Genomic DNA, 13,954 nt, shown 5'->3' on the forward strand with positions numbered 1-13,954 from the left:
TAGGCCACGGAGTAGACGTTGTAGCACATGGAGAGGAAGATGATGGGCCGCTCGGGGTACTGGAAGCGGTGGGGGTCGAGCAGGAAGGTGAGGACGGTGAAGGCGGTGGAGACGAAGCAGAGGGTGGACCAGACGGCCATCCAGATGAAGGCGAAGTCCTTGTCCTCCCGTGACCAGTAGACGTCCACGCCGGGCGAGCAGCGGGGCGCGCAGGAGAGGCTCTTCTCCACGTACTGGAACTTCTCGGGGTTGTCGCAGGCCCCCAGCCCGTCGGGTCCCCGGCCCTCGGCGGCACCCGGCGGCCACGGCCGGGGGGCCACGGGCAGCATGCCCTGGCCCTTGTGGGGCTCGGCGGCGGAGGCGTTCTCGGGGGCCTCCATGCAGAGGGCGTTGGGGTCGTTCTTGGTGGGCAGGCGGGCGCAGTCGAGCGAGTCGGGCCAGCCGAAGTTGAACTGCTCCATGATGGGGACGCACTTGTGGCGGGCCTGCTCGCACATGGGGCGGCAGGCGGGGATGCTGGCACTCACCTGGTGGGTGCACATGGGCGCGTAGAGGGAGCAGAGGAAGAAGCGGAGGTGGACGTGGCAGCCGTACTCCACCAGCGGCGCGAACTCGTGCAGCTTCAGGGCGGCCTCGCGCTGGCTCTCGTGGCCCAGCAGGTTGGGCATGCGGGTCAGGTTGTACCCGATGCCGCGGCACATGGGGATGTCCACGGGCTGGCACCGCGCCGCCCGCCCCCGCGACCCCTCCGGCCCCGCCAGCTCCAGCGCCCGCCCGCCCGCCGCCAGCTGCCACAGCGCGGCCAGCGCCAGCCGCAGCCCCGCCGCCATCGCCGGGCCCCCCCCCGCCCCGGCCCCCCGCCCCCCCCCCCGCCGCCGCTACGCCGCCATCGCCGGCCCCGCCGCCCCGCGCTGCTGCCGCCGCCGCCGCCGCTGCGGCCCCGGAGCCGGCGGCCCCGCGCCGGGGCTGCTCCCGCCGCCCCCCGCGCCCGCCATGCGCCGCGCGCCGCCCCGCGCCCGGCTGCGCCCGCCGGCCCCGAGGCCCCGCCCCCCCGCTCCGCCCCGCCCCGCCCCGCCCGCCGGGACACGCCCCCGGGGCGGGCGCCGGGAGGGACGGCCCCGCGGGGGGAGGGGAGGGCAGCGGGAGCGGGACCCGCGCCAGGACGGGACCCGCCCCCGGAACCGGCACCGGCACCGGGACCCGCACCGGGACCCGCACCGGGAACGGGACCGGGAACGGGACCGGCACCGCCCCAGAACCGGGACCCGCCCCCCGAACCGGCACCGGGAGTGGCACCGGGACTCGGAACAGGCACCGACACCGGGAACACGACCAGGACCCGCCCCCGGAACGGGCACCGGGACTGGGACCGGGAACGGGACCGGCACTGGGACTGGGACCCACACCAGAACCAGCACCGGGAGTGGGACCAGGAACGGGACCGGGACCCACGCCCAAACTGGGACCCGCACCCGGAACTGGCCCCAGGAACGGGACCATCACCGGGACCGGCACCAGAACCGGCACCGGGAATGGCACTGGGACTCGGAACCGGCACCGGACCCGCACTCGGAACCAGCACCGGGAACGGGAACAGGACCTGTGCCCGAACTGGGACCCGCACCCAGAAGTGGCCCCGGGAACGGGATCGTCACCGAGACTGGGACCAGGACCCGGAACTGGCACCGGAACTGGGACCGGGACCTGCACCCAGAACCGGGAATGGCACTGGGACCCGGAACTGGCACCGGGAATGGGACCGGGACCCGCGCCCGAGACGGGACCCACACCTGGAACTGGCACGAGGACCCAGACCCAAACTGGCACTGGGACTGGGACCGGGTCACGCACCCACACCAGCACCGGGACCCGGACCCACACCAGCACTGGGAGCGGGAGGGCAGCGCAGGCATCACCCCCACCCCCCCTCACCCCCCGCCGTGGCCCCCCACAGTCGAACGCCCCAGCACCCCCTCCCCGTCCCCGGTGTCACCCGGGGCTGGCGGCCGGGCACGGCGATGCCACCAGGCAGCTCCCGGGTGGGGACACCCCCCAGTCAGCGTGGCTCGGCGGGCGCTGGCAGCCCCCCAGCCCCAGCGTCCCACTTGCGGGGGGCCGAGGGCACCCGGGCCGGCATTAGGGGCACCCACGGGTGCCAAGAGCCACCAGCGGCTCCGCCGCGGCGGGGGCAGCTGGGGCAGGGTCCCCGGGACGCCCCGCGGCACCCGCTGCCGTCGGGGTGGGCACGGGCACCGCGGCGTTCCCACCGCCGCGTGCCGCCGCCCGCGCCTCGGCCCCGCGAGGGAACGCGGTGGGAGCCGCGTGTCCGTGACCGCACCGGGGCGGGAGGTCAGCCTGGAATCTCCCTCCGGGACGGGGCGACGGCTCGCCCGGCTCCGGAGCCCTGGGGAAAGGGGGTTTTGGGGGGCTGGGGGGGCTTGGGGGGGGTCCAGGAAGCCCCGCCCGGGGTGCCACAGAGCCGCAGCTTCGGGGGCGTCGCGTCCCGGGAGGAGGCCACGCTGCTGGTTGCACACCCTGAGGAACGGTCGCGTTCGGGGCGTTTTTGGGGGCGAATCGTCACCCAACGTCGCGGCCACGGCGGTGGCACCCGCGTTGGGGTGCTGGGACCTGTCCCCGGGGGTCCCTCGCCCCAGCCCCCCCCAGCCCCGGGACGCGTGTCCTGAGCGCGGTGCCACCGGCCAGCCCAGCCCCTGCCACCAACGCGTCCCGCTGGCGTGGGGACGTCGCCGGGAGACCCCCGGACCCCTCGGAACCCAGCGAGGGCCGGGTGGGACCCCGGGGTGCCACCCCCACCCTGCCCGGGCTGCGGAGGGTTAACGGGGGGGGGGGACACAGGGCACAAACGGACAAATAAATGGCTTTTAATTTAATTTTAATTTAATGTGTCAGTGTTGCTCTTGGCCGGAGGCGCCGCAGCCGGGCCAAGAGCAACACGGGGGGGTTTCGGCGTCAGGGGCTCCTCTCGGCGCAGGGCAGCGGCCGCCCCTCGCCTCCACCCCGCACCCCGGGGTGACCCCCGACCCCCACCCCCTCCTTGGGGGTCCCCGAGCGCTGCCCAAGCCCCGGGGGCCGGCGGCGGGGCCAGCGAAGGCCGCGTGGGGCTCGGTCCCCCCCGCGGCGGGGGGTACCGGGGTGCCCCCGCTCCCCAAAACCCCCGGCCAAGCCTTGTCCCGTGGTGCTGGGGAGCGAGGGTCCCCGGGCGAGGGGGCTGCGCGACGCTCGCCCGGCCGCGCATGGAGTCTGCAGCGGGGCTGGCGGAGCAAAGCAGGACCCCGGGGAGAGCGGCGCGGCGGATTTACGGCCTTGGCGGCGGCCGGGGCTGGGGGTCCAGCACCAACGCGGGCAGAGGGGCTCCCCGAGCCGGCGCGGGCGGGCCCCCCGAGGCAGCGCCGCCGTCCGGCCCGCGTCGCGGGAGCCCGCGGTTCCGCTGCGCCCCGTTTCCTCGCTTCCCACCTGTGCGGGAGCCCCGGCGAGGGGCGAGCAAGGAGGAGAGACCCCCCCCCCCAGCACCCTGGGGTGGAGAGGGGCTGCGGCCATGGCCCTCTCGCCCCGCCACCGATGGGTCCTTCCTGGGGTGCAGGGGCTGGGGGGGTCCCCGATGGTGCCAGCGATGGGGACAGCAGGGTGGGAGTCAGGGAGGGGGCGATGGAGCTGGGGAGGGGGTGAGGGAGCAGGGGGGGGTGGTGATTGGGGGGAGAAACAGGGCAGGGGAGGGGGTGATGGAGCTGGGGAGGGGGCGATGGAGCTTGGAGGGGTGGTGGAGCTGGAGAGGGGGTGATGGAGCTGGGGAGGGGGTGATGAGGGGGACAATAAGGCAGGAGAGGGGGTGATGGAGCTGGGAGGGCTGATGGAGCAGGGGGAGGGGGTGATGAAGGGCAGCCATAGGGCAGGGAGGGGGTGGTGGAGCTGGAGAGGGGGTGATGGAGCTGGGGAGGGGGTGATGGAGCTCGGAGGGGTGGTGGAGCTGGGGAGGGGGTGATGGAGCTGGGGAGGGGTGATGGGGGGCAGCAATAGGTCAGGGGACAGGGTGGTGGAGCTGGGGAGGGGTGGTGGAGCTGCAGAGAGGGTGATGGAGCTGGAGACGGGGCAATAGAGCTGGGGAGGGGGCGATGGAGCCGAGGAGGGGCTGATGGAGCAGAGGGAGGGGGTGATAGGAGGGGAGCAATAGGGCAGGAGAGAGGGTGATTGAGCTGGGGACAGGGCAATAGAGCTGGGGATGGTGCAGTGGAGCTGGGGAAGGGGCGACAGAGCCAAGGAGGGGCCAATGGAGCAGGGGGTGGGGGTGATGGGGGGGAGCAACAGGGCAGGGGAGGGGGCGGTGGAGCTGGGAGGGGGTGATGGAGCTGGGAGGGGGTGATGGAGCTGGGGACAGGGTGATGGAGCTGGAGGGGGTGATGGAGCTGGGGACGGGGTGATGGAGCTGGGAGGGGGTGATGGAGCTGGGGACGGGGTGATGGAGCTGGGGAGGGGACCGTGGGTGCTGTCCCACCAAGCCTTGGCAGGCCACGCCGGAGGCGGGGGGGCCGGTGCCGGCTGCCCTCACCCTCCCCCTGCCCTCCCCGCCAGGCCCTGCCGAGCCCCCGGCCCCTTGGAGGTCTGGGGCAGGGGGCAGCGCCAGGCCACCGGCCGTGCCCGGGGCGAGCGTGGGCCCCGCAGCCCCCCGGGCTCTCCCTGCCAGCCCGGAGCGAGGGCGATGGCACCGCCCCGCAGGGATCCGGACCGGGGGGGATAATTTTCCCTTCCCGAAGAATTTCACAGGAATAGCCGGCGCGGAAGGCCAGCGGGTTGGATTTCAAAGGGACGCCGGGCCGGACGGGCTGGGGACAGCTGGAGGGGTCCGTCCGGAGCCCCCCACGCCGGGCACGCAGGCTGGCACCCACCCGGCCGGAGGGCGGCTGCAGACGCGTGCGCCAGGCCGTGGGGCGAGCGATGCTCCGTGCCCCACGGACAGCCCACCACCCGCCGCCGAGGCACCCGGGCCCTGGCGCGTGTCCCCTGAAGGGCAGGGCTGTCCCCTCACGCTGTCACCCCGCTGCCACCTGCCCGGGCTGGCACGCTCCCCAGCCGCGCCAAAGGCTCCGCGGGGTCCCCGAGGGGCCGCAGGACCCCCACCCTGCCCTCCCATCCGGGACCCCGGGGAAGGAACCCTCGGGGCAGTGGGGTGCCATCCCCGCCCGAGCCCCCGCACCGCCGCCACGGGGAGGTTTCCCGCAGGAGACGGGAGATTTTCACCCGCTTCCCCCGGGGCGAGCGGTTCCGGGGGCTCGAGGAGCAGCGCGCGGCCGCGGGCGAGGTGACGGGGCCGCAGCGCGGGGGATGCTGTGCTCAGCACCCACCCCCCCCGACCCCGTCATCGCCCCCCGGGGCCCCCACCCGCCCCGAGGGTCCCCCAGGGGCAGCGGCAGGCAGCTGGGTGACAGCAGCGTCCCCCCAGCTCCTCGGTCACCCCCTGGCCTTGGGTCCCCTGCCTGTTTTTGCGGTGATGACCCCAGCCCATGGCACGAGGACACCGTGGCCGGGACTCGGGGCCACGGGGTGACACGGGTTCCCCGGGGATGCTCGCTGCAGCCGGGCACCCCGTCACCCCACGGCTGGCGAGCCGCGGGCACCCTGCGGCCACCCCAAGCAGGGTGACACGGAGGGACAGTCCTGCTGCCGGCCAGCCCACCTCCCCGGCCACACAGCGTGGGTGTGAAGCAGGCAGCAGGACACGTCCCCACTCCCCAGGAGCCCGGGGAGCCCGAGGGACCGGCACAGGGACGGGGACCACCTGCAGCCCCGGGCTGCGGGGCGGGAGGGCTACCAGGAGCCCCGGGGAGCCCTGGCTGGGATCAGGGCGGGGGGCTGGCTAGCGAGGGGACGAGAGGGGACATTGGGCACTGTCGTCCCCCCCCATGCAGTATTTTAGCTGGTGAGAGCAGCTGGCAAGGCCGCTGGCAGCACAACGGGCTGCCCACAGCCTTCAGGGGGGCTGGGGGCACGTCCCTGGCTGAGGGCACCCCCTCCCCACCAAAGGGAAAGCTGGGCTGAGCCACGTCCTGCCCCCAGCCACCTCGCTCACCCCTACAGACCCTTCTAGGGGCAGAACAGGACCCAGGCGAGCCTCGACAGCACGCGTTCACTCTGAACCCTACTGATGGCAGCACCTGCAGCCTGCAGCAGCCACCTGATGGAGGCAGGTGAAGGGCTGGAGCTCCCTCCCTGTTGGCTCAGCCCTGGGAAGAGCAGGTCATACAGCCGCTGGACCCAGCTACAGGGCAGCCGTCCGTCCCCCATCTGACCTTTGGTGCCCACCCCAGTTTCCAGGCAGCCCGAGGAGGTGCCTCGTGCTGGGAGCGGGCTCTGTGGTGTCCCAAGCCAGCACAGGAGCCCTTTCATCCCCAGCCCTTCTTGTCCCCCGAGGTGGAGGCTCTTCCCCCGGACACCCCGTCCCGCGGTGCTGCCGAGCAGCCGGGTGTCGGCCCCGGGTCCCGGCGCAGGCACCGACACACACGGCCCTTTCTTCGCCCCTCGGCCCCGCGCGCGGCTCGGCGCTGGCAGGCGGGTCTGCGCCGCACAATGCAGCTCCTTGTTCGCCCCGGCGCAGGGCCGGCTTGCGGCGAATGGCAGGGAATCGCCTCCGTTTCCTGCTGGAGTTTTATTACCTTCACCGTATAAATAAATAAATACGATCCAGAGGAGAAGGGCAGAGCCACGGGGCAGCCCGGAGCCAGGCAGGACGCGGGCTGGGGCTGAGCCCCGCCGCACCGGGGGCTGGGAGCCCCCCGGGAGGGGGCAGGGGGTCCCGGGGTGTCCCCCAGGATGTCTGCGCTCCCCGGGTCTGCGCCAAGTCCCTCGTGACCCTCCACGGAGCAGCTGAAATCCTGGCAAACGCCCTGCGGGAGGCAGCTCCGCAGCCCCGGGGCCGCTGCAAGTGTCCGGGCACGGCCCCCGGCCCCCAGCACCGCTGCTGGGCTGGGACGGGACCCTGCTCCCGGGCGGTCTGGGACCTGCGGGAGCACCTCGAGCCCCGCCACCCCCACGGCCGCCGCTCCGCGTGCCGACGGCCTGGCAGCACGGTCCCGCATCCCCATCCCGCTCCCGGCTCCCGCGTTGCTCTGCCGCCTCGGAACGGTGCCGCGGGCCGCGCACGGCTGCGCCGGTCCCAGCTGGCGTGGGCTGGGACACGGCCGAAGCCCCCCCGGGAAGCGGGAGCCCCCCTGCAGAGCCGAGGCCGCGCTGCCGCAGGAGCGGAGCCGGCTGCGAGCGCTGGACCTCGCTGGCAACGGCGTGAACACGTGGCCCACGCTGCCCGGTTGGTGGCCGAGTCAAACCGAGGGTCCCCAGGGCACCCTCGAGGCACCCAGCAGCCTCCCTGGGGTGCCCCGTAACCCCGGGTGCCCTTTCACCGGTCCCCGCCGCTGGCGAGGCTGTCGGCGTGGTGGTCAGCGGCCTCAGAATCACAGGACCCCAGCATGGTGGGGGTTGGCAGGGACCTCTGGGGGTCACCCAGCCCAGCCCCCTGCCCAAGCAGGGTCACCCAGAGCAGGCTGCACAGCACCACGGCCAGGCGGGGCTGGAATATCTCCAGAGAAGGAGACTCCACAGCCTCCCTGGGCAGCCTGGGCCAGGGCTCCGTCACCCTCAGAGGGAAGAAGTTCTTCCTCGGGTTCAGCTGGAGCTTCCTCTGCTCCAGTTTGTGCCCGTTGCCCCTTGTCCTGTCGCTGGGCACCACTGGAAAGAGTCTGGCCCCGTCCTCCTGACCCCCCCCCTGCAGATATTTAGAGGCATTTCTAAGGTCCCCTCTCAGCCTTCTCTTCTCCAGGCTGAACAAGCCCAGCTCCCTCAGCCTCTCCTCGTAGGAGAGATGCTCCAGTCCCCTCATCATCCTCGTAGCCCTCTGCTGGACTCTCTCCAGTAGCTCCTCATCTTCCCTGAACTGGGGAGCCCAGCACTGGATGCAGTACTCCACGTGCTCGTGGCAAGCTTCGGCAGAGCCGTGGCAGAGCCCTTCCTCCAGGCCCCACAGGAATGGCAGCACTTCCAGCGCTTTTGGGTCGGGTTGGTTTCAGCTCCTCCGGCGAGGTTTGGACCAGGAGCCGCGAGTGGGCTGGAGCAGCCCCGCCTGAGGGGCTCCCATCTTCGCACTGGCTGAGCGTGCGCACCCCCCCCTTGTGTCCTCCTCCCTGTCACGGGGCAGAGCTCAGCAGCGCCGGAAACGCCACGTTGCGCTGCTTCTTCTCTTCCCAGGCCCCAAACCAGCCCATGTTCCGGTCACAGTCCTCCTTCTGATGGGTCCTACCCAAGGTTGGGTCACTCCTGGCTCTTGACATACCACCTGGTACCAGCATCCTCCTCCCTGAGCTGGGTCCTCCTGGAGCACCTTCCTCATCTTCTCCTCTCCACACAGAGCACGCTGAGACCACTGCCTCTGACCCAGCCAGGGCAGCCCCCTCATCTCCTCTCCACACAGAGCACGCTGTGAGACCACCACCTCTGACCCAGCCAGGGGAGCTCCCTCATCTTCTCCTCTCCACGCGGAGCACACTGAGACCACCACCTCTGACCCAGCCAGGGGAGCTCCCTCATCTTCTCCTCTCCACGTGGAGCATGCCATGAGACCACCACCTCTGACCTGGCCAGGGGAGCTCCCTCATCTTCTCCTCTCCACGCGGAGCACACTGAGACCACCACCTCTGACCTGGCCAGGGGAGCTCCCTCATCTTCTCCTCTCCACGCGGAGCACGCCATAAGACCACCACCTCTGACCCGGCCAGGGGAGCTCCCTCATCTTCTCCTCTCCACGCGGAGCACACTGAGACCACCACCTCTGACCTGGCCAGGGGAGCTCCCTCATCTTCTCCTCTCCACGGGGAGCACGCCATGAGACCACCACCTCTGACCCGGCCAGGGGAGCAGCTCCAGGGGAAGTTCTTCAGCCGCGTCTCTGATCTCCTGACCAGAGCGCTGCGTTGCGCGACAATGTCCATCGCAGCCTCCCCGTGGCCCTCTCTGGAGAAGAGCTCCTGCAGGCCGGCTGCCGCAGCGAGGACCTGAAACACGCCAGCGCCTGGTTTCTCCACGGGACAGATGCTGACGACCCGGCAGAGCCAGCTCAAGGGACGCTGAATTTGACAAGTTTGGGGCAAAAGATTTTCTGCTCAGCTTGGGAGGGAGACGGAGCCCTCCTGCCCCGCTGGCCCCCACTGCCGCGGGCTGGGGGACCTCAAGTCCCAGCGGGTGTTTGCTGGTCAGCCCCTCTGCTCCTCACCGCGCCCGGCCGGTCGGACGGGCTCTTGCACCCCTGAGCAATGTGCAAACACCCCGCAGCCCCCCCGCGGGGCAGTCCGGACCCGATCCCAGCGGGACCCCTGGGACAGGCGGGGTTCAGCCATGGGGGAACCCAAACCAGCAAAGAATTAAACCCAAGAGGGCCCAAGGGCGTTCCAGACCAGGGAGGGGACCTCCTCGCCACCCTTGCGTGGGCCAGCCAGGGACCACCCCGACCCCCGGGCACCCCGACCCCCGGGCACCCCAGCTGGGTGCCGGCAGGGAGCCCGCGGCGCGCGTCCCACCGGGGAAGGACTTTGCTACCGGAGCGGCACCAGCACGTCCTACTTTTAGTTTAAAAACAGCCTAACGTGCAAACATCTACGCAAATACTCCAGAAAGCAAAGTTTAACCAAAAAAAAGGCAGCACCACGGTGGGTACGCCGGCTGCCTCCTTTCCTCTCCCAAAAAATATTTTCACAAGATGGGGCCGTGCCGCTTCGGGTCCGTCATCGGCATCGCGGCTTCGAGAGCTCAAGACGGCAACTTGGAACGGAAACCCTCAGGTATGTCAAAGAAAAATACTATTTACCGTTCGCTCACTAATCCCGTTCTCCTCAGGGGGAAAAAAACACCGCGCTCCCGTATTTATTCAGCAGAACTCAGCACTTTTGGGTTTTGCCAATGGCGCCTAAATATAGTTCGTGCGAAACAAAGCATCTTTCAGGGGTTTCTGCTCCCTCCATCCCTCCAACCACCCTTCCGTAAAGGTCAGGCGCCCGCGGCGAAGGCTCTCGCCCCAGCCGGCAGCCGCTGGCCTTCAGGCACGAGTCCTGAGCGGAGCAAAGGTGCTTTCTGACGTGCCACCACGTCACCCACCCCCGGGCCCCCCTGGCACTGGGACAGCTCCGCGCTGTCCCCGTCCCCATCTCCCGCCGACCCCCGGGCGCGTGCTGCGTCGCCGGAGGAGCCAGGGAAGGGCGAAGGCTCGCTCGCTGTCGCTGGCGAGGGCAACGCCTGGAGGTGAGGTCTCGCCCCAGAGCGGTGCCGGACCACGGGTCCCGGCTCGCCGGGTGCTGGCGGACCCCAAGCCGGACGCGGTGAGGGCAGGCAAGCTGCTGCCCAGCCGGGAGCACGTGGGAGGGGGGAGATGGGGACAGCCGTGGGGACAGGAGGGAAGAGACTGGAAGGATCAGAGACGGGGCAGGGCGATCGCTTGCGGTGATGCGAGACCGTGGCCAAAGGAGCCCATGGAAGTGTCTGCAGAGGGTGAAAACCGAGCCGAGCCTCTTCCCCGGGTGTTCAGCCGCCATGTTCCTGACCTCGCTTTGCTGCGGGGCACCCCAAGTTACCTTCTCCCCCCGCTCCATCCTGAATCCTTTTTCCCTGTCCCACGGGCAAGACCCCACGGCAGGGAGCTGGCGATGACCCCGGAGCTGACAACAGCAGGCAGAGCCAGCCGGTCCCGTCAGCCCTCGATGCTTCCAAAAACCAGGACTGGAAGACAAAGATGCCTCTAGGTGGGCAGCGGGCACTGGCCTGAGGGACCGCCACGTCCCGTCGCACCGCCACGTCCCGTCGCACCGCCACGTCCCGTCGCACCGCCACGTCCCGTCACACCGCCACGTCCTGTCACACCGCCACGTCCCGTCACACCGCCACGTCCCGTCGCACCGCCGCGGCTGCCTGCAACCGAGGGCAGAACCCAGCTGCTCTCCCGGACGGGTTCAAGCCACTCCGTGCCCAGCTCACGGCTCCCAGGTCTGCTGCGACCCCCCCAGAGCAGCAATGAGGTGCTCAGGGGGGCTCTGGGACGTCTGCGTGACAAGATGGGTGGCCTCGGGTGGCAAACGGGCGGCTGCCCCGGCTTGTCCTCGCCGAGACGCACGGCGGGGAGCGGCAGCACGCCGGAGCCCAGCCCCATGCCCCCGGGCCTGGTGGGTCCCCCCGAGCCCCCCAAGCGTCCCCCGAGCCCCGCGGGGCTGCCAGCCCGTCCCGTGGGAGCCGGGAAGGCACGCTGCCCTGCCTCCCACCAAACCCCGTCCCCGCTGCCCCCGGGGAGGGGACGCTCCCCAGAGCCACCGCAGCTTGGCGTGGACCCCGTCCATGTCCCCCCAGCTCCATCCGGCGGAGCACGGGCTTGGACACCCCAAACGCCCTGGCAAAGCAAACCTTTCCCCGCCGGCCCCGCTCGCCTCCCCTCCCGCCCTCTCTCCCCTCCTGGCCGCCACATTTTCCGCCCTCACTGCAAACTCTCCAGTGCAGGAAAATATGAGGCCATGGAAAAGCAAGCCGGTCCCCAGCAACCGGGCTACCTTCCTCCTCCTCCTCCTCCTCAGCCCCTTCGTCTCACAGCCCACAGGTCACTCAGCTCCTGGCCTCCGCTGCGTCCCACCCCAGCCGGGCTGCCCACCCCCCGGACCCAGAGCCCCCCAAGCCGCAGGGAGCTGGTTTCGGGGCTCGCTGAGGGTTTCGGGGAGCAGGCAGGAAGGCAGGCTCGGCGCTGCCGGCAAAGCCCCCGCGCTTTCCCCCTCCGCCCTTCCCTGCGCTGCTCCAAGCCCCCGGCCCGCGTAGGCACGGCTGCTCCAGGCTCTGTGACCTCCCCGGCCGGGCTCGGGGACACACGAGGCCGGGGAAGCTCCGGCGTCTCTCCCCGCCGGCCTCGCTGCACGGAGCAGAGCTGGGAATCGCCCTTTCTGCACCGCACCGGGCAGCGCACCCAGCACTGCTCATCCCCTGACCAGGGCAGGGTCCCACCCTCGCCTTTCGGTCCTGTTTTAAAGCAAATCCGGAGCCTCCTTTTGCCCGTGTTCCCTCCACAACCTCCTCGCCCACCTTGGCTGGAGCCCCCCGGGCTGCCCAGCACGGCTCCGTCCGTCGGACCTTCCACAACAGGCGGCTCCTCCCCGGGGCAGAGGCGGCGAGGACGCGAGGAGTGCGTGGGAAGCGGGGCACAGACCAGCCAGGAAAACCCGCTCCAGTCTGATTTACCTTTTCCCAAAAGCAGGGAACAAGAAGCCTGGGAGCATCAGGGAGCTCCCAGTTCCCTGCTGGTGCTGGGTATGGCAAAGGTAGCCCCGCTCTGCGGCAGGGGAACAGACCCCTGGCCATCTGGGGTGCTGGGCTGGGGGGCTGCCCCACAGACCACGGCTACCCCTGCCCAAAGCACTCTCTGCCACCGTTGTCCCCCCCCTTGGAGTCCTTCAGCTGACTCCAAGCAGCCTCTTGTGCAGCTTCAACCCCGGCACGGCAGAGCCAGAACGGGAGCTCGGAAGGGATGAGAGGTGCCGAGGGCCAAGCCCAGCTCCAGCAGCGTTTCCATGGCCTCAATCCCCAGCCTGAGCGGAGCGAGCCCCGGCGCAGTGCCCTGCTCGCATCCGCAGCGGGGACGGCCGCTACGCCGGAGAGGGACAAGCGGAGCTGGCCGAGGGGTCGGGGATGCACAGTCTCACGCAAGCCGAAAACTCCTCCCAAGAGTGTCCTGAACCACGAGGGAGCTCCGTGGCCGCGGTCCCTGCTCGGGATGGGGACGCTCGTGTCAGCCGTCAGACAGCGCTCGGCCCCAGGAGCCACAGCAAACAGACGTTCGTTTGCTGAAACAACTGCTAATTGTTCCCAATTAGGGCCACGTCGTGAATACTCCCCAGCGCACGGCACCAGCCCTAACGCGTTTCGCAGGATGGCGAGGAATGGCGGCACCCACCCTGCTGAGGCAGGGAAAAGGAGAACGTGGTCCAGGCTCCTCCAGGCTCCTCCGGGCTCTCACGGCAGCTCCTCAAGGGATGGAGCAGGGATCCGGGGGTCCCGAGGGATCCCAGCACCGCCCAGGTGCCAGCCCAGGGCTCCCTTCTGCCCCAGCCCAGCCGTCCCCCTGCCTTTGGCAGCCCCCAAAGCTGCAGCTCCAGGGACGGCCCGAGCCCCCGGGCAGCACCAGCCCGACCCAGCCACGAGATCCCATCACCGGGCCGAGGGCACCGGGGGCTGCACGGCCGCTCGCTGCCGCCCCACGCCCAGGCCTGGCTCCCCCAGGGTGCCAAAAAACCAAAACAAGAGCTTGCCCGGGCTGGGGGGGCCCTGCGCCGAGCCCAGCAGAGCTGCTTCCCCAGGAGCCCGGCTGGATGCTCTGCGCGAGACCCCAGCCCCAGGAGTTTCTCCCAAAGCTGGAGACAAAACCTCACAGGTTTTGCAGAGCCCAGAAGGGCAGGGGCACAGCGTGGTGACGAGGTGGGGGTCCAGCCGCACCCGACGCCCCTGAAGCCGCCCCTCAGAGACCAAGCTCCCAAAACGCTGTGGGTGCTGGGAACACCTTGGCTGCCGAACGCCGAGCAGCCGGCGCAGCACCCGTGGGGCTCCCAGACTCTGTCGCACGGGTGCGCGTCTGGAAACGCCAGCACAGGGTGCCAGCAGAGCCTGGGGAGCCTCTGCTCTGCCGGGGGGGCCGGACCCCCCCCGAGCAACACCGCTGCGGGGGGAGGAAGGCGAGCGCAGCCCCAGCTGCCCCGTAAGCACCGGCTGCCTCCTCCAGCACCCGCAGCCCCTCGCGCTGCCGCGCCGCCGCAGCCAGCGCTGCCGGGTCGCTGGGAAGAAAGGAATTTCTGTGTAAATCCCATTTACCGTCGGGTTTCTCACTTCCCCTCCGGCAGACAATCCCGGCCCTCAGCGCAGCGCTGCATGAAGGGGCTGT

General features: G+C 70.6%; 2 protein-coding genes across 2 annotated transcripts in view; one reads left to right on the forward strand and one right to left on the reverse strand.

Annotated features, from left to right (window-relative positions):
- The window catches only part of FZD9 (frizzled class receptor 9), a 1,726-nt gene extending 896 nt beyond the window's left edge, over positions 1-830 (reverse strand). The window contains 1 exon segment of the mRNA XM_075440510.1: positions 9-830. Within this exon segment, the coding sequence (XP_075296625.1) occupies positions 9-830 (822 nt within the window).
- Positions 831-9,691: 8,861 nt separating this feature from the next.
- On the forward strand, positions 9,692-12,996 carry LOC142363765 (uncharacterized). Its single transcript, XM_075440426.1, has 2 exons — positions 9,692-9,836; positions 10,673-12,996. The coding sequence occupies exon 2, from the start codon at positions 11,100-11,102 to the stop codon at positions 12,549-12,551; it is 1,452 nt and encodes a 483-aa protein (XP_075296541.1). The 5' UTR covers positions 9,692-9,836; positions 10,673-11,099; the 3' UTR covers positions 12,552-12,996.
- The last annotated feature ends 958 nt before the right edge of the window (positions 12,997-13,954 follow it).

The sequence above is a fragment of the Opisthocomus hoazin genome, chromosome 20 (genome assembly GCF_030867145.1).
Source record: "Opisthocomus hoazin isolate bOpiHoa1 chromosome 20, bOpiHoa1.hap1, whole genome shotgun sequence".
Taxonomy (NCBI): domain Eukaryota; kingdom Metazoa; phylum Chordata; class Aves; order Opisthocomiformes; family Opisthocomidae; genus Opisthocomus; species Opisthocomus hoazin.